The sequence below is a fragment of the Pelodiscus sinensis genome, chromosome 4 (genome assembly GCF_052426305.1).
Source record: "Pelodiscus sinensis isolate ZL-2025 chromosome 4, ASM5242630v1, whole genome shotgun sequence".
NCBI classification, from domain to species: Eukaryota; Metazoa; Chordata; order Testudines; family Trionychidae; genus Pelodiscus; species Pelodiscus sinensis.
The window spans coordinates 42,952,831-42,979,232 of record NC_143055.1 but is presented as its reverse complement, the minus strand read 5'-3'; the positions used below and the strand labels follow the sequence as shown (position 1 = coordinate 42,979,232).

The 26,402-nt window shown below is 40.7% G+C and overlaps 1 protein-coding gene across 3 annotated transcripts in view; it reads right to left on the bottom strand.

Moving 5' to 3' along the window:
- Positions 1 to 26,402, bottom strand: part of FAM114A1 (family with sequence similarity 114 member A1) — a 58,072-nt gene that overhangs the window by 11,563 nt on the left and 20,107 nt on the right. For all 3 annotated transcript variants that reach the window (XM_089778212.1, XM_089778213.1, XM_089778214.1), the window contains 6 exons: positions 18,064 to 18,183; positions 17,803 to 17,909; positions 12,740 to 12,874; positions 10,390 to 10,542; positions 7,216 to 7,339; positions 1,059 to 1,144 (listed from right to left, as the gene is read on the bottom strand). In XM_089778212.1, the coding sequence (XP_089634338.1) occupies positions 1,059 to 1,144; positions 7,216 to 7,339; positions 10,390 to 10,542; positions 12,740 to 12,874; positions 17,803 to 17,909; positions 18,064 to 18,183 (725 nt within the window). The remainder of the gene's footprint in view (positions 1 to 1,058; positions 1,145 to 7,215; positions 7,340 to 10,389; positions 10,543 to 12,739; positions 12,875 to 17,802; positions 17,910 to 18,063; positions 18,184 to 26,402) is intronic.

Sequence of the window (26,402 nt, the reverse complement as noted above, 5' to 3'; positions counted from 1 at the left end):
GGGCCATATATTGAATTATATTATACTGCCTTTAATCTTCATATAGAGCTATCATTAAGATAAAGATTACTGAAACATCAGCTTTATGCAGAATTATCAAAGAAATAAAAGAAAATGTAGATCTGAGTGAAAAAGTAAAGCAGAAATTTTACAAAGAAAAAAATAAAGAAATTCTTTGAATAAACTAAAACAAGTCAAAATTAATAAAGGAAATTAGAGATAAAACAATTTAATTTTGAACTGCAGATAACTGGATCAACGTTGAAACAGTATGAATGATGCTTTTCCAGCTAACTAATGTGACACTTACCACTTTTTTTTTTAAGTGCCAAGGCTAATTACAAATGACAACATTTTGTTTCAACCTTAGAATGTTTGGGGTCTTCCCCACAGAGAAATAAACATGACAAATGCTAACTCTAATTCTGAAGCTGACCTTAGTCACTGGTCAGTAAAGCTATGATGACACCACAATGAAAAATTAAAGCCTTGCCATGCCAGCTAACTCAGACTTGAGCTAAGGTGCTGTTTAATTACAAGATAAGTCTTTGGCTGGAACCTGTGATTCAGGACCCTGCCAGGAGGAAACGTCTCAGAGCTTGGGTGCAGTGCTCTCAAAATAGTGGGTAAGCCAATGCTCTGAAGTGGTGTCCTAAGTTGGAGATCAGGCACTGAAGCTCAGGGAGTAAGTGGCCTTTAGAGCCCAAGCTGAAAATTCAAAGAGCTGTCTACACAACTACTTTGAGAGTGCTAGTATGAGCCCGGCTAGTCTGAGTCTGCTGACTTGCTACAAACAGTGTAGACAAACAGGGGTGCCAGGCCCCTGGGAAAGGTGGGAGGGGTGTGGCTCTGTGCTCTTTAAAGGGGCAGCGCCTCAGGCAGAAAGGGTAGGGCATAGGCCTCCAGCCCTCAATACTGTCTGAAGTGTGCCGTGCTGCCCCTCCACAGGCAGCCTAAGAACCGCCCAAAGTGTGCCTTGTGGTACCATGGTGGTGACATAAAGGGCTCAGGTCTCCGGGGCAGCAGCAGTGGACGTAGGTTCTGTTACTTTCACCAACCTTATTAAGTTTGTCAGGAGTGGCAGCAATATGCAATTCAAATAGCAGCTCAGTAAGTATACTAACAAACTCTTCTCCCATGTTGGCTGCAAAAGGAAATAAGATGATTTCTGTAAGAATTATGTTATTGTTGTAGCAGTCAAAATCAAATCAGAAAGATCACATCCCTAAACATTTCTAGCAGTATGGAGCCTGCATTGGTTAGACCAGTGTTTCCCAATTTTATTTGGCCACGGAACCCTTTTAAACTCAAAAGAATTTTGTGGAACCCCTAATAGCAGTCTTATATATATAGCTGAAAAAGTAGACCACAAATAAGTAAGGATAATAATAAAGCAATGCTAAACAAGGTCATGAGATCAACACAAATGAAAATTGTTTTCAATACAATTCATAAATGCTTAATATTAATTAATATTTTTTTTAATAACAACATGTTATTATAATGGAATTTTCTCGCGGAACCCTTATTTTCACTTCGCAGAACCCTGGGGTTCCCCGGAACACCATTTGGGAAACACTGGGTTAGACCAACAAAATGCATTTGTCTCCAGTATTTGTTCCATCAGAAGAAAAAAGGGAGAAGGCAGAGACAAGAACTAGATGTATATTTTTAAGGACAGGTTAAACAATCACCTGTAAGTGATAGCCTAGATATACTTAGTGCTGCCTTAGCATGGAAGGATAGACTAGCTGACCTGTGAAGTCCCTTAGGGCACATCTACACAGCAGGGCTAAAGAGGAAATAAGCAACGCCACTTGAGCTAGGTCAATTGCATAGCTTACGTTGAAATAGCTTATTTCAGCTTTTGGCTCTGTCTACACAGCAGGAAGTCTGAGTTAGAGCATTCTTCCTCCGACTTCCCTTACTCTTTGTAAAATGAGGGTTACAGGAGTCAGAGTAAGAAGTCCTCAAGCTCAACATTATTTCAACATTATGTCGAAGTAACTGCTTGCTGTGTAGACATGGACTGTTATTTCAGAATAACATCAGTTATTCTGAAATAACGCTGTTGTGTAGACATAGCCATACAGCCCTTCATTTCTATGATTCTGTATAAGTTGTATGTCTTGGCTTAACTCCCCAGAATGGTAGTAGGTCAACAGAATCATTAGGGAAGAACACCGAGTGAATCCCTCAAGATTACAACAAAGAAACTAACCCTCTAAACACTTTATCTGAAGGTAGAGAAATGTTTTTCCTCCAGCAAAAATTCTTATATTTTGTATATGTAAAATACAGATAAAATGATACCATAGCTCAATGAAATACTGTGATCTTGTCTACAATGGGGAAACAAGGTGTCTTTAGCAAGACAGCTACCCAATATGTATTAGTTAACATTTTTTTAGGTACTTCTGAGAACCTACCCAGGGTTTAGCATGTTCAAAAACATCTTCTCTAGAAGTTTGTCTTCAATGGGGAGAAAACGAGTTAAAATGCCACTGAAGACAAGGCAGTCGTAGTTTTAACACAAGTTAGTGAGTTGCGTTAAAGACTATAGGGGGATCTGGGATTCAACTTTACTTGTTGACTAGTGATAAAACTACAACTGCCTCCTTGACTTTGCTAGGAGCTATCTAACTCAAGTTAAGAACACACTTCTTATGTTCAGTGAAGCTATGTGCTGTGTTTGACCATTACTAGCTAACTTTTACCAAATAACACTGACTGTTCACATGAGATCCCACTGACTGTTCACATGAAAAACATGTTAATTAATATTTAGCACACCTCACTTTTCCATTATAAATAAGAACTATGAAATGGCAATATGCTGAAGAGCCCTAAACAAATCATTTCAGGTAAATAAAGAAAAAAGACAAAGAATCTGTTCTGGGAAGGACACACATTAGTGCAACCTGGAAAGCTACATTTGGTTTTGTAAGTAAGAACAGAAGAATGAGCCACAGTAAGCGGAGAATAGAATCCTAGCTTAAATCATAGCCATTGCAAACGAGGGCTGCATGAATTAGAATCCTGCAGCAGTTAATAAAACTGTATTCTGCTAGGGGAACAAACATTTACATCATTAGCAGAATTAAATTTAAAGATGCTGTATTATATTTATATTATAACAACATATTATTGCTCCTTATAGACCTACTAACTGTATTTTTTAAAGTTGTATGGGGCTTTATGCATTGACTACACTCATAAAAGACACTTAGGAATGCACGTGTTAAATTCAGTGAAAGGTCTCATGGGGTCTCCTAAGGTCATGAGAAACCCCTTACCCGACTCTCCTGAAGACCCCACATTTTATTCTGTCTGATAAAAGGTAAATAGGACTCTAGTCTTAGGTATCCCAAGGATGTTGTCTAAAGGAGATATTACAGGGCAACTTAAGGGATGTGCACAGTTTTTACAATGCTCCATGTACAGCCAATCACAAGGGAAAGGCACTGAAACCTAAGTGTCTCCTATGATTGTGCTGATGCCAGCCCTATAGAAAATCAGGCCTGAACGCAGGAATTTCTGGTGGGGAGGGGGCTTGTTTGTAAATGTGGCCCATAAGGGTGTAAATGAACCCCCCATTGGCCCCCAAGCGAGCAGAGAAATCAACCCCAGCCTTCCCCTGGCCAGTGAGAGCATGGGGGAGGGAGGCTTGGGCAGTGTGCTGCTCCTGTCTTACCCTGGCCGTTTGGCGTGTGCTTACTTGGGGGATCATGGAGGGTGCTTTTGCACCTTTCACACACCCCTTCATATGGGCCTGAAAACTATAATTTCTCCACACCGTTTTTGAAACATCCTATCATTGGCAATCACTCACTGCTGAGTATGATCAACTTCCGTGGGAGTTATGGACTCTCAGGTGGCTGATAAGGCCCATCCTTGAACCACCAGCTCTATTAAAATGAGGACAGATGTTTCCAGGTACAGCAGGAAGCTGTTGACCATGACTAGAAACCAGTCTCCCCTTCCTCCTGCACCTTTTCTCCTCTTCAGCTTGTCGGCAGGCAAATTCAAAATGCAGAGAGTCATTCCATAAGACTAATCTCCATTTTTGAACGATCCTGGGTGAGTGTCTTCCAAGTGTCAATGTCAATGTTGCACTTCTTTAAGTTATTCTTCAGCAAGTCCTTATAATGCTTCTGTTGTCCTCCCACATTATGGTATGCTTCTTTCAGCTGAGAAAACAGGACCTGTTTTGGGAGGTGATGGTCTGACATCTGAACAATGTGACCCGTTCAGCAAAGTTTCTGACTGATGATCATTGTCTTAATACTGGTGGTCTTTGCCTCTTCTAGAACACTAATGTTAGTGCACGTGTCTTCCCATATGATCTTCAAGAACTTGTGGAGGCAGCATTGGTGATACCTCTCAAGGACTTTCAAATGATGTCTGTAGGTTATCCAGGTGTCAGAGCCATACAATAGTGTTGGGAGAATGATGGCTTGATAGACAAGAAGTTTGGTGTCTGTTCAAATGTCATGATCTTCAAAAACCCTGTGCTGTAAATGAGCAAAGGCTGCACTGGCACAGCTCAGATGATGCTGGATTTCCACATGTCACACAAATGTATACCCTGGCTATTGTATATAATTCTATAGGATAGTTTTAAAAGTTTTTAAGGACTGATCCAAACCACACTGAAGTCTGCGAAAAGACTCCCTTTCAGCTCAGTGGGCTTTGGAGTAGGCCCATAAAAAGGATTACACACACTATGAATTTCTTTTAGGTGTTACAGTAATTTCCACAGCTGCCTATTGATTTAATCGCTCTTAAATTATATAGGACTTTCCCATAAGGGTTTATCTTGATCATCATTTCATAAAGTTTAAGGCCAGAAGGGACAATTAATCTTATGTCTAGTATATCACAGGCCATTAATTTCATTCGGTTACCCTCATATTGAGCACAATAACTAGGGTTAGATGAAAGTATTTCAGCCCTCAAGAGACTGAATCACAGAAAAAAAAAAAAAACCTAACTCAGTTACATACAAGTTTTCTAGCTGAGCAGCAGAACATTGGGATTCATAAGCCAAATGGCTGGCAACTTTTGTCCCCAAGAGAATGAACACAGCTGCCTGAAAGCATGTTCCAAATATCTGAAAAGAAAATGGGTCTGCTCTTCATTTCTCAAAGGCCAGATTTTTCTCTCCATCTGCTTTAGTAACTCTGTTTAAGGCCAGATGTTACACATTTAAATATATTTTATAGTCTACTTCAGCCTCTTGAATGAAAATAAAATGGACATATCATCTAAAGGGGACACAATCACTAAGTGAAATTATTTGCAATTAGTCAATAAAAATGCAAGTTGACATAGTCCCCTTGTTTGTAAATATCTGTGGACAAACACCATTATGATGGGTAAAAATATGTAATTGTGGGAATTTCTGCTTAAGCGCTAGGGGTAACATTTGCCATTGTGCAGGGGGAGTGGAAAAATCCTGTCCACCACTAGCAGGCTGATCACAAATGGATATGCAATGCACTGTATTATAAAATGGATCAGGGGACTTAAGTGATGCATTGTAATTGCCCTGGCCTTCAGCGCTGAGGTGAAGGTTCCTGATGTGCACTTACTGTGGTTAAAGGAAATGATTCATCTTGAACAGCAGTTAATTTTACTACAGGCTAAAATAACTGTTGCACTTTCTGAAGACCATTCCTTGCTGCACGCTGCATTGAACACGTCTGTGGTTATTACTTCCTCTGTCACAAGGGAGGATGTGTTTTCATTTTCTAACTGATCTGCTTTTGCAGAGCAAAATCTACAAAATCTTTTCTGCTTCAGACTTTATCTTCAAGGAGCTCTATGTTGTTAGTGCTCAGCCTATCTAAAAGATTGCTTAGAGCTTGAGAAGGTGGGTGTTGGTTGATAATTCCCTTCCTGAGACATAATGAAACTTTTCACTTTAGTGGTAAAGCTTACCTGTGCTGAAGTTAAGAGTATTCTTGAAAGCTAGACCCAGGCTGTGGAATGAATTCCCCAAGCATTAAAGTTTATCACAGAGCTCACCACCTTCCACTCCAACTGCAAGCCATTTTTCTTTGACCTGCTCTCTCAAGTCAAAGAAATACAAGCTCAAAACAGTGTTTACATTTAAAAAACAACAACCTACCAAGTTAAAACACTACACTGCACACACTGCTTTCCCTCGAGGAGAGGATGAAAGGACGAACCACATGAGACAAATGTTAGTCCCTTTGTTTAATAAATTAATGGAAGGTGCTTGGAGACTGCAGCGATGAGGGCAATATGTAGAATAGAACAGAAGTTGCTGCTACTCCAACTGGTATAAACAATGAAATATCTCTAGACACTTCTTTTAAATAAGGTTTTATTTCAGTTACTCTTAATTTCAGATGCTTGGTCACACATCACTCAGTATTTTGCAAAATGTACGGTCCCATGGCATGCATCCCTGAAATAGGAGAAGACCCTGATGTGTAAAATATGATCTTCTAAGTTATTGAGTCCATTTCCACTGATTTCAAGACCTCATTTCAAAATGTACAACTCAGGAGGAGAGGGGAACTATGGTGGTTTTAAGCCACCTATGTAGCCTTCTTGATCCTGCAAAGCCCTCTGCCTGACATAATTTAGGCATCTCTATGGGTTTCTCTAAGTTATGGAAACCTCCCTAGAGCATCTTTTGGACCACAGCATGGTCTGCAATCCCTATGGTGCTGTACATGGCAGCCTGGCCTGTGACACATCCTTTTAGTACCCTGCATGCCCCCTAAATTGGAACTTGCAAAGAGAATCCTTGGAAGCAGCTTTAGGGCTTTCTTCAACAGTGCTTGAGCAAGGAGAATCCTTTCCCCAGCAGGAATTAGAAATTTTAGCATCTGTAGCCCTTTTACCTTGTGTTCTAGGTAAACAGGGGGTACTAGATACAGCCATTATGGTACAAAGTTATTGCTGAACTCCCAAGAATGTTTTGCCGATTGTACATATACAGTTTAATAAGCAGAGTCAATAAATCAGAAGGTCTGAATTTGAAATGAAAATCTAACCCAAGCTTCCCTAGTCTCTACTGTATTTGCCTGTTTTAGGGTATTATAGAGAAATTCACTCCAAATTATCTGACTGTTGTCAATTCTCAGTTCATTAAAGCATGGTATTTTCATTAAAGATTGTTTTAATTAAACATATAGATTTAATAGTTATCACATTGAATACTCCAATGTTTTTAATTACCTTTTTTCTCTTGATCCTCTTCATCGTTTGATTCCTTTGGAATGAAGATCTCTTTAATAGAAATTAAGTCATTTTTCACAGTTTCCAACTCTTCTCCACTAAGTGACATTAAAAATGACTGAATCTGAAAAAGAAAATGACAGTGGTCATTACGAGCCCAAATTAGCCCTCTCTTTACTGAAATTATGAATTCTGATCTTGACCCCAATGTGTGTTTAGCAGTAGACAAGAACTACCATTAGAAGATCAGGTCCTTTATACACTTTATCTAGGGATTAATTATTAGTCATCAACTTAGCATCAGAGTTTCTTACAAATATCACACAAAGATCATATAAGATCTTCAGGCTGTCTCTTGATCCCAAAGGAAAAAACATAAAAATGTTTTTTTTGGAAAAACACATACAAATGTTTTAAGTATTTTGGGGAGGTTCTAGTGAACACAATGGGTAGGAAGAGAATAGGGGAAGACTTGCTATCAGTCTGAAAAGGTGTCTCAGGGAATTCCAGAGAAGCCTCCCTGGACCTTGCTACCACAGGGCTTACCCACATTACTGATAGTCCAATTTTTCTCATGGCAGATCATCATGCCTGAGAAGTCTGACTCCAGTCCACTGAAAGTTTTGAAAATTAAGGCTATGGACTTAGTGGATGACTTAGTAGTCTGCTCTCCTCACAAGCATCCCATCAAATTCCCATAAATTGTTTTTGGTGGATATTCACCAGTCTGTTACCTGCTTCAACTAGGAATCTCCTGGCAAAGTCCCCAAACAGCTGTCAGTTTCCCCCTTGTGTAGGCTGCTAAATCTACAGCTGATACCCAAGCACTGAACATTTTTTATTACAAGAGATGAGACTTCATTTCATTGTAGAGAAGTCTGTGAGCTCTGGTTAACATGCATATAAATGATTCAAGCTAAGTTTTGACTATGATGAATGTGAAGGTGTTTGTTTTTAACAAATCTATGATTTTTGTAGAAATAGTTTCAAACACAATAACAATAAGGAGAGTAGGTGTCAAAGTGCTATTGAAAAGGGCCTGAAGTTATTTATGCTGGAAAAAGAGGAGGCTGCAGTGAGTCCCTTTTTAGAAAGTAGGGCCATTTATGTTTAAGAGACACTATTCCTTATACTTTATTTTTTTCGAGGACAGGGAGAGATGGCCTTTAAAAGAAAAAGGTAGAGGAAGATACATTAAGAAATGTATTTGGAAAAATGGTGCAATGTATAAATACCACCACTGAGTATTCAACAAGGCACAGCAGAACCAATAAATTGACTGTTGAACGCTAGATGTCACAAAGAATGTATTAATCAAAGCATGTGTCTCAAAGTAATCTCACAGAGTGTGTCTAAACAGCAATTAAGCCTGGATCTGAGTCTGGACCCAAAGCTCAGACGCAGGGTCTCAGGATATGGCAGAGTTGTAGGGAATGAACCTGAGTTCAGCCTGGTCTGAGGTCTAGTTCTTTCCTGTGTGCCCATGGCCTCAATTTGACTCAGGAGACTGAGAGTCTTCCAGAGGTATCCTGCAGTTCCTGGAGGCAGAATAACAGTGTTGCAGGCAGCTAGCATAGTGGTCCGGCAGTGTTCTTACAGTCTGGCTGAACCCATTCCCCATTCCTGCATCCTTCTATAATGGCAGAAGCTCTGGCTCGTACTTCTCCTCACCGCCACATGGAGCTTTCCCAGACTAGGGAGCAAAATTGCCAGGTGGTATGTGGCTCCTGGCCTCCTAGCTGGGGATCTTTTCCTTCCTGCCATGGTAAGCCAGGAACTCTCACACTCCACCAGCAGCCAGGCAGCGGAGTGAATGTTTTAAAACAGTGTTTCTCAACTTTTTTTTTAATAAAATACCCATTTAAAAAAAAATTATAAGTACCCCCAGTCCCTACAGTTTTCAGACACAACAAACCATTGCAACACATTTGTTTAAACAACTTAATCATAGCCAGGCAGGCAATGATATTTTTGGATGTAAAAAGTACAAAAATAATAAAGCTCTGTAAAACTTAAACCAAAAATTCAGTTTTCTCCAAATTTCAGTTGTGCCGACGTACCCCCCAGACTTCTCTTGAGTACCCCTGAGGGTACTCGTACCACTGGTTGTGAAACACTGTTTTAATAGATGGGATCTCTGGGAAGACAGCAATGATCCCCCAATTGGGTCATGCAGGCTGGACACCACACCTTAGGCAGAATGGAGCAGGGAAGGAAGCAGCTACTTCTGGATCCCCTGGGTGGATTGCCAAGATTTCAAGAATTTGATTATTATGCAGATCAGTTTACAGCCCACACGGACCTTTGTAAATCTGTCTCTGTGTACCACTAATATCTGCATAAATGAAGTAGTACCCTTTGTCATTTATGTACTTGAGAAGGGCCAACTATGAGCCTCAGTCCTATCAATAGCACAACAACTGTTAGGAAACAGGATGGACAGTAGAGTTTTCCCACAATACACCATACTCCTTGGGATAGAGCACTGACGTTAGGAAGAGGGCACTAGGCACTCTGGGATATGGTTACTTTTGATTCAGGTGAGTGCACTGCAGTATGGATGTCTGAGTTCTAGGTTTGAGCATGGGTCAGAAAATTCTTAACTAGGGCTAAAATATAATGGGGATGCCTCTAGTTGAGGTTTCCCTGAAACAGGGCAGCTGACTCAAGTCCCAGTTACTCTAGGTTACATTGCTGTGTAAACACCACCACAGAGACTACCTACAACTCTGTTTATATTTTGGGCTAGTCAACCACAGAATAACAACACAATGTAAAATAGATAGTTGAAAGTTAAATAAATAATCTAGAATGCATTTTATTTTAACCTCTCAACATAGCTGGTGCAAGGTTCCTTAACACTTTTAACGAAAACAAAACATTTGAGTCTTCTGGTAAAACTTGAAAGAGAATTAGCAGTTTTAACACACTGTCTTAACAACTAGAACTTTCAATGACAGACTTTCTTGCTTTCTTTGTGCTAAATCCTGGTCCCACTGAAATCATGGAGAAAACCCTCTCTGACTTCATGAGACAAGGGACCAAATCAATCCCCATGAAATCAATGAAAAACCTCTTATTGACTTTAATGCGACTTGTTTGGGAAGATTAATATTTATAAGAAGTATTTCAGTAAACCTTATGTTTATGATTTATGCAGCTTGTATATAGTACCTTGGCTTCACTTTCATTTGACAGAATTTCCAGTGCTTCAAGATGAGATAAACCTTGGAACTCATCAAAAAGTAGCCCATAATGCGCTGTCCTTTCAACTGTAACTTGCTGAGCCAATCTCTGCTTCTCTTTCTCTTTAGCTTCTCGCAATAGCTGCAAAAATATATATCATTCCTGTTGGTTTATTGACAGCACTTCAGATCTGATAGTTTTTATGAGACTCAGCCTCATATCTTCTAGGCAGTAATGATAAAATTTGGGACTATATCACACCTGCAGAGCTGAAATTTTGGTCAGCCTGAGAAACGCTTCATAATTTCTTTGATAAATCTCTCTAATAAAATATTTAAGTAGTCTTCCATATGCGGTTTTCCCTATGGTAATTATTAACTGTTTTAAAAACCAACAACAAATACCATTGCTTACATCCTCAAATGCAGTATTGGCTACTGGTAATGCCTTATAAATTTGCAAAGGAAGAACAATTATAAAGTCTTACTTTACCAGTGCCCAGTACAAGTCACGTACATGGAACATAATCTCTACAGAATGCTGTTTCCAGAGTTCCTATCCATATAAAGTATTTTCAACATATAGTGAAAGCTGTTGTAAATGACCTTTGGACCCAGAAATATTTGTTTATGGAACATTTTTGTAATAAAAGTGTGATAGAAATGTACTCCATGCACATTTGGGGATATTATGGAGTAATCTCATAATACAGAAGGTTGCCTAAGAAATAATGACCTTTTGTACACATTTTCTACTATATTTATGAATTAAATTTCACCCTATCCAAAGCCTATGCCCTCACCATTTTATGCTTAACTGGCACTTTGGCCTTCTGTCCCTCTGCACAAGAATGAAATATCTAGTTCTACTACGTTTACACTATACCCTATTTCAGTTAGGTATAATATGGCATTCAGGTATTCATTAGAAATACAAGGTGTATTGCATCAGATGTTCAAAGAAGCCACATTTTCAATACTGCAGACAAATTCCTATCTACATTTTGCATCACAAATTAGATAAAAAGGAACCATTGTACTTTGGTTAAAGTAGTGGACTGGAACACAGAAGAACTGGATTCAGTTATTGGCTGCTCCAGACTTTGTGTGAATTTAGGCAATGAATTACTTTATCTTTCTCTGCCTCATTTCCACACCTTTTATTAGCTCCATTTCCTTTCTCTCATCCTTTTCTCCCTTGCTTCCTATGTAGCCCTGATTCAGGATCACACTTAAGCACATTCTTAATTTTAAGTACATGCTTAACTGCAGTCCTGAATGGAATGGGACATGCCAACACTTAACTGGCTGTATAAACATATACCCACCATTCCAATTTGCTGATTTCATGTCGATGCATATTTTAAAGAAGACACAACTGAAGTACAGTCTTTGAAATTTTGGTTCTTACAATCTAGAATACCTTCTTCAGATCATAACTTTCCAGTCAGATCAAATTTTGAGTCTATATAATTTGAGAGAGTCCCCTTTATTACCAGAGCTGTAATATTATAAAGTCCCATGTGAAGGCATTGTGAAGTGCCTTGGGCAGTACCAGAAATACATTACCCAAAATTAAGCTCTGATCTTGCAATCAGATCCACTTAGAAACCTCAGCTGCAGGAGTGGGGCTACATATATTTCTGGTTTAGCAGTAATGGCCATTTGGAGCTCAAGTAGCTAGGTAAAGTGTACAATTATGTATTTGCTTATCATGGGTTACTTGGCTTTTCATCTGCTCTCACAGTATCAATCTGTTTCTGCTTTACAGTAGTAGATGTTAAAAATGAAACATCTTACTGAGAGAATCTCACTGCAATATTACATTCTCCAAACAGGAAGATACTGTGGTAATATAAAGGCTTCCTTTGAATGTCTACTGCTATTGGATTTCCCTTAACCTAACTACACACAGATTTTATGCTATCTATATCAATCTGTGTCTATTAGCACTTCACAACCCTATGTTGCAGATTGATGAAATTCTCCTGCACTTAGTAAAAATAATAAGCAGCAACTGAACAACTGCTCATTCTGAAGGAAAGCACTACCAATATGTATGTATTGATGTGAATACAGTTATAATTATTAAGAGTATAATGTTTATCACCAGATAGACTATCTTATGACAATCAGTAATTGCATATCCTTGCTTATATGTAAGAGTTAATTTTACAAAACACATTCTTTTGCAGTCCTGGAGAGAACAAAGAGAAGCTGATATAATGCATAATTTTTATTTGCATAGGTCTAATTAACCCTACTAGTGATGCAAATGAAATTCTGATTCAGTTGCCTGCAGCTGCACTAACAAAGCTGATTTTCAAGCAATATCCAACCTGAGATAAGGAAACTGTTCTTTCCATCAGTATTTTGGTTCTCTTGAATCCAGGATCACCTTCTGCCAGGACATTCATAGTTTTCTTGCCGATAAATTCCAAAGCATCTAAACCACCAGTCAAGACACTTTTTCCCTGAACATAAGACAATGCAGTGTGGTTATTTTCTTTACACTTTATGTTAATAAGAACCTGTAAAAAATATTGATTCTGTTGATGGTGTCTTTGAATGTTTAACTCCTCAAAGTGTCTCCACATTTATTAATAATAATAGGCGTTTTTATGGTTTCATTAATTATCTCACTTTGCTTTGAATCCATTTCCAGAAGAAAAAGTCCTATACAAAGCCTTTATAATTAACTTATTTTGAATGATATTAAATAGCTTGATGTCAGCAGGAAATACGTGCAACAGCAATTCTCTTAATAAATTAAAGAATAATCAGAAATTATACATGGATGGTTCATCTTTTCCTTTAAATGGTACACAGTGTGTCAGTGCAAATATTAGCTATAAAAAGTTCCTCTGAAGTTAAGGTCTCTTATGAAAAGAGCTCACCTAACTTGTGTAACTGATTTTTTTTTCCATTTGATAGCCACAGTGAACTGTCATATGAAACCATCGCTCCTATTTCCTCTCACCTAGACTTATTCATCTCTCTCACTGGTTCAGCTACATGGAAGAAGTACATACACTGGCTAACTGGTTAGCATAGACTCAACTATGTCTGGTAGCTTTTCAAATGAGGAGATGGACATGGAAAACTTCACACAGGTCCCAGAAATCAAAACTGCTTCTGATCTCTGTATGAAAACACTGAAGGAAACTTTCTTAAACAAGAGGCAGGAACACCATCAGGAACCTGAACTGCTCTTTCTTCCTGATACCATTTGCTACTTTGATATGATGGTCTTCCCCATTTACATGGACAACTCTATCTTTCCAGCCCACTCTCCTAATTCTCCCACTTACAGACTGGCTTCCCTATGCAACTGAGGCATTCTCACTGAAAGTCACCACTAGCAAATTCTGGGTTGCTACAGCCTCACTGACTCTGTGACCCTGGCCTGGTCTACACAATTGCCATAAGTCGACCTAAGCCACAATCCTCTAGTTACATGAATAACATATCTGAAGTTGACATAGCTACACTGCCATGTGTCAACGGGACACACTCTCTCCTACTGACTTCCCTTACTCTTCTTGGGAGGAGTAGTACCTGAGTCGACTGGAGAGTGCTCTGAGATTGATATAGGCAGTCTTCACTAGACTTGTTAAATTGACACCGCTGCATCAATCGCAGCAGTGCCGATTTACAGGTAAAGTGTAGACATGCCTCCCAATGCAGCCCTTGGGGAGTGGTCAATGGAAGTCTTCTCATGCTCCCAGAATCTTTGGCATTAGTGAAAAGCTATACACGGTGTGCTTATAATGGCTTGATACTCACTGAAAATTCACACAAAGGAAACCCTGCCGGCTGTTTCTTAGCTGCTGCCTGTATTTTTCTGTAATCCCATGCTAGAGCACCATGCAAAAAAGTTCAAAGGAAAATGACTGTTGTGGCAGCATTTTGTACACATTGAAAGGAAACAAAGCATGATGTGGATAGATATTGGATATGGTAAATGGAAGAAGCAACAGGACTAGGCAAAAGCTGGGATACAGGAGGTGAGGGAAGAAGAGAGTAAAATGCAGTGCTTCAGTTGTGAGCCTGGATGACAAATATTCTGGAGGGAACAATAGTACTAATCGATAGGGGGGAAAGATGAATAGTTAGGTCAATTTTTGGCATGCTGAATTCGAGAGAGCATCGGGATATCCACAGAGCTATGTTAGAAAGCCAGTTTGAGACTGAACAAAGAGGGATAGGTCAAGCAGAGCTAGAGAAGAAATGAAGTAATTTAGTAAAAGTCTTGAACTAAGCAAATATAGGATTATCTTTTATCTCCCTACAAAAATATATTTTAAAAACCTCCTCAAAAAGTTAATGACAAAAGACTTTATTTTAGTAAGAGATACACAGTGCAGCAGCCAGAATTTTTCAAAAACAAAGTCTAGTCCCAAATGTTCACTCTAAGTCTGCACTATGAGCCAGATATGTGATTCCCAGCTCACATACACATACTTGCACTAACTCAATGAGAGCCAGGGCAAATATAAATAGTAGTGTAGCCATAGCAGCATGGGCAGTAGATGCAGTGGCATGGTTCAAAGCCAAGCTGAGTATAAACCAGTGGTTCTCAAACTTTTTGACCTGTGGACCACTTGGTTCAATGCAAATCTTTCCGCAGACCACCAGTTGCTAATCGACACTCACCATTAATTACTTAATTATGCTCGAGCCATTTTGCTAGTGCTGCAGCTAAGGAGAATGATTTAATTTAAATTATTAAACAGATTAAGCATTTTAACTTTCTCATGTTAGCTTATCAAACCTCATTTTAAATAAAGTAAAATATTAATTTATGTCCAACAAAAGAGATTTCAATGTTTTCTTTATTTATGGCAGGCGTTGGGAATCTTTTTTGGGTCAGGGATCACTGACCCACACAAAAATCAGTTAGAGACCACAGATGTGAGAATCAAAAAAAATCCTCCAAAAACTCCCAGCCCTCACTGATGCAGTCCCCAACTGAGACCTCTCACTCATCTGGTGCTCCAGCCCCACAGGGCATGGGGAAAGGACAGGGAGGAGGTTCAGGGCTTCCCATAGGCCAAATATACTTTTCTGGGTTCTGGAGTTAGTGGATTTTGTGGACCCCCTTAGGCTCTGGTGTGGCGACCAAAATGGGGGGTTCAGTGTACGAGATGAGAATGCCAGCAAGTGGGATAGGGATGCCAGCAGGATCTGGGCAGGAGAGAGTGGAGTGGGGAGGGGGGGCTGCGTGGGAGGTAGGATGCAGAAGCAGGCTGGGAGTAAGGTGTCTGGCTTGGGGGAGGGAGCAAGAGTAAGGTAGGGTACAGCATGTGGCCAGGAGGGAGGGTGCAGAGCAACGGTGGATGCAGAAGCACAGTGGGGGTACGTGTCTGGCCAAGGGGGAGGGGTGCAGGAGCAAAGGAGGATGCAGGAGAGGGTTTGGGATAGGGTGTCTGGCCAGGAGGGAATGTGCAGGAGCAAGAGAGGGTGCAGAGTGTGGCCAGGAGGGAGGGTGCAGGAGCGAGGGAGGGTGCAGGGGCAGGCTGGGGGTAGGGTGTCTGACCAGGAGGGACGGTGCAGGGTCAAGGGGGGAGGTGCAGAACCTGGCCAGGAGCGAGGGTGCATGAGCAGGCTGGAGGTAGGGTGTCTGGCCAGGAGGGAGAGTGCCAAAGCAAGAGAGGGTGTACGGTCTTGGCAGGGGAGGGAGATGAATGAGGGGGACTGAGGTATGGAGTCTGGGTATCAGGGAGACATTTATCTGGCTTTGCGCCCCCATTGCTGCCATTGGCTGGTGGTGTGTAGAGAGCTACTCCCTTATAAGACTATGCTACTGGTAGTAGGAATTGCTCCTATAATATATTGATACCAGAAGTACCACAATCCTACAGGCTATTGTTTCTAGGCAGAAAACCAAATGTTTAGAATTGCTACCCGTTTCAGTGCTGGGGGGGCTCCTCTGTTGTCTTCTGCACTGGCTTTGTGTTTATAGCAACCCAAACGCTACCTTATCAGTACAGAAAATCCTGAAATTCCAGATAATTTTTCAAGGTGGTACAAAGCAAGCCAAGGGGTGGAGTGCACTGGGCACAATGCAATACAGAAGCATTTCTCGGTTTACACCAGTTCTTTGGTGAGGGGTGAAGGTAGGGGACAGAGTCCCCTTGTGACCCTGCTATTTCTGGCTGCACCCCCCTGCAACCTCCTGAGGCGACAGGCACCCCCCCCACCCCCGGCTTCTGGAGAAGACCTGCTTTGCATGTCTGCCCTACAGAGCAGCCCTCCCAACTTCAGAAATGCAGCTGCCTGCACCGCTGAGCAGAAGGCAGGACCCTCAGGGGAAAGGCCTCGGCGCTCCTCTGCATGCTTTCCCAGCCCCGCAGTGCAATGGCGCCAGCCTTGCCACTTCTAGGGTTTTCTCCAGCAGCTGGCACAGCACCTCCCCCGACAGCACCTGGAGGTGACGGGACTTGCAGGCAGATGCCACAGCGTAGCACGGGGAGGTGGATACCGATTTCCTGTCTAGCAAAGCCAGCTCCCTCTGGGTGAAACTGGATGCTGGGCTGTGGCGGCTCTAGAGGGCTCCCAGCAGCGGTGCAGCATGCAGGCTGCTGCTTCCTCACTGGACACTACCAAGACACTGCCCAGGTAGCACCGGCAGGACCCCGGATGTTCCTGGACCATAGAGTCCAAGTAAAAGAAGGTTGGGCCACAGGGCAAGAGCAGGAGAGGAGGGGCATGACTCAGCCAGGAGCCCCATGCTGAGGGAGGGGGCACGGCAGGGAGTTCTGGCCCCTGCTGCCGGGTGGTAGTGGGGGGTTGGCAGCAGCTGCACAGTCCCCGCAGCCACGACGCGTTGGTCCCAGCAGTCACGGAGCCCCGGCAACCCCACAAGCCATGGCAGCCACAGAGCTCCAGCAGTCCCAGAAGCTGCGGAGCCCCAGCAGGCACAGAGCTCCGGCCTGGGGAGCCATGGGTGGGCAGGCAACAGCGGGGCTCGACTGGAGTCCTAGCTGGGGGTAGCATGGGCCACATTGGGAGGGATCTCCCCTTGTTCTGAAAATTCCCTTGTTCGGAACGTCAGGTCCCGAGGTGCCGGACAAGGGAGATCCAATCTGTACTGCCTATGCTACTGCAGCTACATTACTGTTTATCCATACACTAGCTCTCACTGAGCTAGCAGGAAGATTTGCATGCAAGCTGGGAATCACACCCCTAGCTTGCAGTGTAGGTCAAGCCTAACTTGGTTACTATCTTTGATACACTTCCAACTCTGTACTGAGCTCATTATTTTTGTGTAAAAGTGTCATTGTAGAGCCGTGTTTCAAAAACTGTCACATAACTCCCAAACTCTCATTTTCAAATGCGACTTGCAAATAGAGAGCACAAAGGAGAACTCGAGAAAACAAGCCACATCTGAGTTACTCACTGTGTTCTGTACAGCATTGGTGATTGTTGACAGCATCCCACGAGATCCAGATGAAGGAGAAGAGGGTGAAACCCCAGTGGAGCTCTGCTCTGGGGCATCGTCGGAATCTTATAAAATTAAAAAAGAGCAAAGCACATGCATCTTCAGCACTGCAAGTCACAAATCACAATTAACTGGATTCTCTGATGAAAATCTTTGATTTTTGTACATTTGACATTTTGTCAAAAAGTTTTGTTTATTTTCTACTAATAACCTACTTACTGATCCCTAGTGTTTTGCTCTCAGTTGTGGCAGGTTGTGCACCTTCTGAAGATATTGAACTTGCATTATGAATTCCAAGAGTGGCCCCTGCTTTTTCCTTTACTGCTGTTAATCCATGACCTGTAATGGTGCAAATACATTTTAGATGCAATTATGCATGATTCTGTGATTTGGAAACACTCTCATTACTATTAAACAAGGCAGAATATTAAATGCTTTCAAAATAAAGTAATTAAAAAGCAAGTGAAATCGCAAAATATGAAACCTACTACATCTGCTTAACTTATTTTCTAGGTCAGAAAACCCACATAGATTTTCATTTGTTTTGTGCAAAAAAGCCCCGATCGTGAAAATGGCGATTGGTGCTTTTTTGCGCAAAAGCGCTTTTGCGGAAAAGCATCCGTGCCAATCTAGACGCTCTTTTCTGCAAAGGCTTTTAACGGAAAACTTTTCCGTTAAAAGCATTTGTGGAAAATCATGCCAGTCTAGACGTAGCCCATGAGTCTATGTTGCTGTTACAGAGAGAGGTAAATTTAGTGCTCAATTCAAGGTACCGAGTGCCTTCAGCTGTAGTTAGCTGAAGTGGGAATTGAGTGTGCTCTGAGCCTTCCATGTCTGGGGCTTCAGTGGAATTTATAGGTTTCAGAAGAATGGATGGCCATACTGCATAAGACCAATGGTCCATTCAACCCAGTATCCTGTCTTCCAACAGTGGCCTGTGTCAGGTTCTTCAGAGGGAATCAACAGAACAGGACAGTTATTGAGTGAGATATCCGCTGTTATCCAGTCAAAGTTTATGGCTGTCAGAAGTTTAGGGAACTTTGTTGTATGGAGCTGTATCCCTGATCATCTTAGGTATTGCCCATTAATGGACCTATTCATCATGAATTTATTCAGTTATTTTTTGAACTCTGTTATAGTCTTGGCCTTAATACGTCCCCTGACAGTGAGTTCTACAGGTTGACTGTGTGTTGTGTGAAGAAGTACTTCCTTGTGTTTGTTTTAAAACTACTTCCTATTAATTTCATTGGTTGATCCCCTGATTCGTGAATTATGTGAAGGGATAAATAACACTTCATTTTTCACTTTCTCCAGACTACTCATGATTTTATAGATCTCTATCAATCTTTAGTGTTAGATTTGTTCAGAGTCAGTTTTGGACTTAACTGTCTTGAGTATTTTAGTATCATCTGTAAAATGTACTACCTGTTTACCCCTCTTCCCAGAACATTAATGAATAAGTTGAAAGGCAAAGAGGCCAGTTCAGCTTCCTGGGGGCCCCTGCTATTTACCTCACTCCACTGTGAAAACTGACCATTTACTCCTCCTCCTTGTTTCCTATCTTTTAACCAGGAACTGGACCTTTCCTGTTAGCTCTTGATTGCTCACTTTGCTAAAGAGCCTTTGGTATGGGACCTTGTCAAAGGCCAAATATACTATTATCCTCTGGATATCCCTTGCCTACTTGTCTTTTGACACTCTCAAATAATTGCTTCCTTAAAAAAATACAATTCATGCAATTAATCTTTTCTCCCAACATTTTTGGGGCTGTCAGATTTGTTCTTTAGTGTGTGACTTAAACTGGCATTTTAGAACAACCTTGAGAAGTGATACAAAGGAGAGCTGAAGATGCTTAGGACCTTACAGAACTAGGCCATGAACACAGAGGCTGGCTTTCCCTTTATGAACATTTGCTCCCTAAACAATCAATCATCCCACTTCCCTGGATTATCTTGGTGCTCTAATATTACCTTTCAAATGATCCTCCCCCTGTAATTCTAGCTGACTTTCATTGTTCATGTTACTGGGGCATTTGACCTTTGGACCAGAGGAGCTTTTGCTTAAGATTTTGCCTGGATCAGATGACAGAAAAATTCTTACTGGAGTCAATGGGACCAGGGTAAGGACATAGCTGAGAGCTCCTGAAAATCCTCCCCCTATATACCTTTTCGATTTAGGGCTTAAGTATGCATAAGGAGGTGTTAATGATATTTTTGCACACTTATGCTTCTTTTACACCAGCTAAGTTGTTGTGAGTTAAACAGATGATGTGAAAACATCAATATAGAAAACAAATCAAAGATTTCCAAAAGTATATAACTTCAATACAATTGTAGATATTTATTACTCCCTAATATTGGGAATTGCATGCCTTTTATAAATTAAAAAAATGAGTCCTTCTTGAGTTATTTTGATTGCTGCAATAAAGTTCATCTTTAGCTAAAATGGAGAGGGGTAACTAGTGGTGTTCCCCAAGGATCAGTCCTGGGACCAATCCTGTTCAACTTATTCATAAATGATCTGGAGAAAGGGGTAAGCAGTGAGGTGGTAAAGTTTGCAGATGATACCAAACTGTTTAGGATAGTCAAGACAGAAGCAGACTGTGAGGGACTCCAAAAAGATCTCACCAAACTGAGTGATTGGGCAACAAAATGGCAAATGAAATTTAATGTGGATAAGTGTAAAGTAATGCACATTAGGAAAAATAACCCCAACTATACGTACAGTATGATGGGGGCTAATTTGGCTATGACAAATCAGGAAAGAGATCTTGGAGTTATCGTGGATAGTTCCCTGAAAACTTCCACACAGTGTGCAGCGGTGGTCAAAAAGGCAAATAGGATGCTAGGAATTATTAAGAAAGGGATAGAAAATAAGACCCAGAATATCTTACTGCCCCTGTATAAAACTATGGTACGCCCACATCTTGAATACTGTGTACAGATGTGGTCTCCTCACCTCAAAAAAGATATTTTGGCCTTGGAAAGGGTTCAGAAAAAGGCAACTAAAATGATTAGGGGTTTGGAACGGGTCCCATATGAGGAGAGGTTAAAACGACTGGGACTTTTCAGTTTAGAAAAGAGGAGACTGAGGGGAGATATGATAGAGGTATATAAAATCATGAGTGGTGTGGAGAGGGCAAATAAAAAAGTTATTTATTAGTTCCCATAATAGAAGAACTAGAGGACACCAAATGAAGTTAATGGGTAGGAGGTTTAAAACTAATAAAAGAAAGTTCTTCTTCACACAGCGTGTAGTTAACCTGTGGAACTCCTTGCCAGAGGAGGCTGTGAAGGCTAGGACTATAACAGAGTTTAAAGAGAAGCTAGATAAGTTCATGAAGGTTAGGTCCATAAAAGGTTTTAGCCTGGGGACAGAAATGGTGTCCCTGGCCTCTGTTTGTCAGAGGCTGGAGAAGGATGACAGGAGACAAATCGCTTGATTATTGTCTTCGGTCCACCCTCTCTGGGGCACCTGGTGCTGGCCACTGTCGGCAGACAGGCTACTGGGCTAGATGGACCTTTGGTCTGACCCAGTACGGCCCTTCTTATGTAGAATATATTTATATGCAACTGGGATATCCAATTAGAGAGAAATGCAATCAACCATTTTGACTAAAGGTGGATAGGAAAGAAGTTTGTTGAATGATTCTGTGATTGCCAGATGGATTACTCATGAGATGCTCTATGAATACAACAAATATAGTCTGGTGACCATAAAATTACATACAATAACTCTACATTGGGAAGCAGCACATTTGAGAGATCACATGCAAGAACGGCAGAGTATCTGGAGGGAAAACAACAAAAGTTCCAAAGCTAAAAGAACACATCAGCAGATTGTGCTATGTGAAATAACTGATTTACTAATTTTTACATGGGATTCTTGCATTTTACACTGAAACAATGACATTTGACAGGTTTTATTTGTCACAACAAGATGGTTGAGATGACCTTTTCCCCTTTCTTTCTGTCTCACAAACTGTAGCTGTATGTCAAACTGAGTAGTTAGTTAGGCTAGTAGCAATTAAAGTGTGAGTCACTAAAGTTATTACAGAATGGTGTTCTACTTTATCTTTCCCTAGCCTGCTGTGCATTTAAATTGGCTCAATAAAAATATTATTAGCATTGGTAAATTCATGATTCATTATTTTTATTGACCAACTTTCTGGAACTCATTTAAGTAATTCTTAATTTGTGTTTGTAAATTAATATAGCTAGATACTCTATGTTGCATTCATTAGCAACTGTATTATTTATATTTTTATAAAAGGGAAATACAAAGAAATTCCAATTTTTTCTACTGAGTCATAACATTTTATTAATCTTCTTTTCAGATTCTTACAAAATATTGCAGATAAATCTATATGCAATTTTAAAAAGTCTTGACTGCACATGATAAGGGTATGCAGGGGGGGTAGGATTGTTTTCCAGTTTCCTTTTCATTTACATAAACAAGATATTTTGTTTTTCTCATATTCTGAAATGCTAACCTGAAACAATCTTTATAGCTTTTCACTATGCTTACATCTTCAAGAAAATGAGCACACACATATTTGTCGCTGTATTGATATTTACATTATGAGAATTCAGCATCTGCAGAACTGCACATCTAGCTTTCTTGCACCACAGAACTGTGAGCCAATAATTCAGGGAAACGGGATGTGGTTTTGCTGAACTAAGCTCTGAGCTAAGCACCTCTGACTCTAACATACAAAGCCAATGAGCTCAGAGTGGCCCAGCTGGGACAGATGTAATTTGTTGGGGATGTACATGAAAGAGGGAAAGCACAAATGCTGTGGAAATACAAATTGTTTTAGAATATGAGTGTGACAATGATTTATATGACAAATTATTTGTTACTTTAGCAACATGAAAATGGGAGGGCTCTCAATGATTTGAGTTTTAGAGATGAAGACTTACTGATTTTGTATTACAGAATGATGTCATATTTATGCTGATACTACAAATGTAGTATCTTCTGGCAGAATTAGTCTCTTTCCTGTCCACTTTCTTTCCATTGGTTACCTAACTAAATTTGTAGCTTTTCCCCCTCTTCCTTCATCTGTCTCAAAGACAGAGGAACTTTTCTTGGGTGAAAGGAGCATCTTGCAGTACTCTTGTAATTCTGGAGGAAAAACTTTGCCTAGGGTACAACAAGTAGTCCTGTGACACCTTAGGCCTGGTCTATACTGAAGGAGAAAGTTGATTTAAGATACACAACTCCAGTTACGTTATGTAGGTCAGAGCTACTCAACATGTGGCCCATTTGTTTGCAGCCTGCAGTGCGGCTTGGGTTTATGCAGGCCTCAACGTGTGGCCTGTGGGTGGGATCCTTTGAACATGGCCTCCATTGGGAAAACATTCCACAATGGCGAGGTGTCTCGCAGGCGTGGTGAACACTGAAAGACACAAGCGGATGGGCTGGCTGGAACAGACGGGTACACGGTGTTGGCATTGCTAGCCCCCAAAGAGGAGGTGCTGGGGCATTATGGGAAGTGCTGGCTGCTTAGCCTTGTGAACAGAGCCTGAGAAGTGCTGACTGGCTCATATTGGCCACGTTTGGGACCGAGCACCACAGCATAAGGCTTAATCTTTGTATTCATGCCCGTCAGTGTGAATGAAGCTATTTGCATATATTTGCATGTACAGTATATAGAACCACACTTAAGTTGTGGCCTTGGCATGTGCTGTGCGTATCACTGTGGCCCCCAGCGCTTCCAAAGTTGAGCAGCCCTGAATACCTCCAAGTATCTTAAATCGCATATTGGTACCATCTGCACAGCGGGAGGTTGACAGGAGTACACGTTCCCATCAACTTTCCCTACTCCTCATGAGGAGCAGGATTACCGGCACCAACAGGGGTGCCTTGTCAATATGAATTAGCATGTCTTCACTAGACCCGCTAATTCGAACCCCAGAAGATCAACTACGGTAGCTTCAATCTTCTCTCTCTCTATGTGTGTATGTGTGTGTGTGATATATATATATATATATATATATATAGTTATAAAGTTATAGTATCATGAGCAGTATCATGAGCTTTCGTAGGTAAAACCCACTTCATCAGATGAGCTTCAGTAGTTTTTTGGTTGGTTGGTTGGTTGATTTGTTTGTTAGGAAGTTAGGGGTTTTTGGTTAGTGGGGGAAGGGGTTTGTATAAAATGTTGTCACTGACATTCTTACAACGGTTAAGACTTTTTCAATGAGGAAGGTTTTGCAACAAATCCTAAAGACGGTCAACTTTGGATTTGATTGATCACCCCTCAAAATTTCTATCAAAATCAGATCCCCTAAATCAAGAGCACTTTGTCTCCTGCTATCATACTTCATCCTGGACTTTGAACTTTGTGGTCCCAGAGGAGCAGTGCTTAATTTATGCCAAAGCTGAGTCTTGGCAGTTAATAACCCGAGCACCCCATGACTTGCCATGTCAGTTATGAATACAAAGCACGCGCTTGAGCCCAAGCACCTTTTTCATTATAAATTAAGCACTTTAGAGCTTTCTGATAGTCAAAGCACGATCCATTTAATATGTCAAAGATTAGGCCCACAACCCTAAATTGGCTTCCGATACTGGCTGGGAACCATTAGCAACCTCAACCATAGAGGAAGACAGCATATGCAGAACAGTGCTGCCCTCAGGTTCATACCTCAAAATACATGGTATCACATCATGTTTACCCTCAGCAATGCTACTGGTTCCCCATGCATTTTAGGGTCTAGGATAAAACTGCTCTCTGTGTTTTTAAAATTCTCCAAAGACAGACACATGAACTAGATTCTGATTACAGTTACATCATTATGTAAATCAGGAATAAGTTCACTTAAACCAGTAAATGATATCAGAATCAGGCCCCATGTATCTCCTTATTCCAAAAGATACATACAGTGAAATCTTTGTTATCCGGCCCTCTGTTAACCAGAAACTTTGTTAACCAGCATTGCCCCCAGCCACAATACTGTCACATCTTCAGGTGCACAAGCCTGGCTTGGTTTACCATGATTGGCTTAACAATTTTTTATTTAAGAAGTACTAATCATCTTTAGCTCAAAATAGAAATGTGAGACCAACTGCCTCACACTACAAAACTACCAATATTAAAAATTTGAGTTTTTCTATTACTGTCCATTGGTTTTTCCTAGGTTGATGGGACCCTCAGATAACCTGAATTTTTAGATAGCCAGAATCCCCGAGCGTGCCGGATAACGCAGGTTTTACTGTATATATTTTTATAATACAATAAGAAAACAGCAGATGAAATTATATGTTAATACATGCTAAGTAATGCATATTGGAAAATATAGTCCCAACTATACATATAAAATGATGGGGTTTAAATTAGCTATTACTACTCAGAAAAAAGATCTTGGCGTCAATGTGGATAATTCTCTGAACATATCCACTAAATGTGCAGCAGCAGTTAAAAATGTTAACAAAATGCTGGGTATCATTAGAAAAAGAGATGGATAACAAAACAAAACATTATATTGCCTCTGTGGTACAATGCAGGCAAATCTGGTCACTCCATCTCAAAAGAGATATACCGATATTGGAAAAGGCACAGAAAAGGGCAACAAAAATTACTGGGTATGGAACAGATTTTATGAAGAGAAATTAATAACACTGGGACTTTTCAAGTTGGAAAAGAGATTCATCTAAGGAGAGATAAGATAGAGATCTATAAAATCATGACTAGTGTGGAGAAAGTAAATAAATAAGTGCTATTTACTCCTCCTCAACACAAGAACTATGGGTCACCAAATGAAATTAATAGGCACCAGGTTTAAAACAAACACACAAACAAACAAACAAAGTATTTTTTCACACAATATGCAGTCAACCTGTGGAACTCCTTGCCAGATGATGTTATGAAGGCCAAGACTATGATGGAGTTCAAAAAAGAAAAGGATAAGTTCATGAAGAACAGGTCCATCCATGGCTCTTAGCCAAAATGGGTAGGGATGCACAACCATGCTCTGAAATGTTCCTGGCTTCAATTTGCCTAAAGCTGGGAATGGGTGAAAGGAGATGGATCATTTGATGATTATCTGTTCTGTTCAATCCCTCTGAAGCACTTGGTATTGGCCACTGTCAGAAGACAGGATACTTAGAATTATAGAATCATAGAATACTAGGACTGGAAGGCACCTCGAGAGATCATCGAGTCCAGTCCCCTGCCCTCATGGCAGGACCAAATACTGTCTAGACCATCCCTGATAGACATTTATCTAACCTACTCTTAAATATCTCCAGAGATGGAGATTCTACAACCTCCCTGGGCAATTTATTCCAGTGTTTGACTACCCTGACAGTTAGGAACATTTTCCTAATGTCCAACGTAAACCTCTCTTGCTGCAGTTTAAGCCCGTTGCTTCTTTTTCTATCCCCAGAGGTCAAGATGAACAAGTTTTCTCCCTCCTCCTTATGACACCCTTTTAGATACCTGAAAACTGCTATCATGTCCCACCTCAATCTTCTCTTTTCTAAACTAAACAAACCCAATTCCTTCAGTCTTCCCTCATAGGTCATGTTCTCTAGACCTTTAATCATTCTCG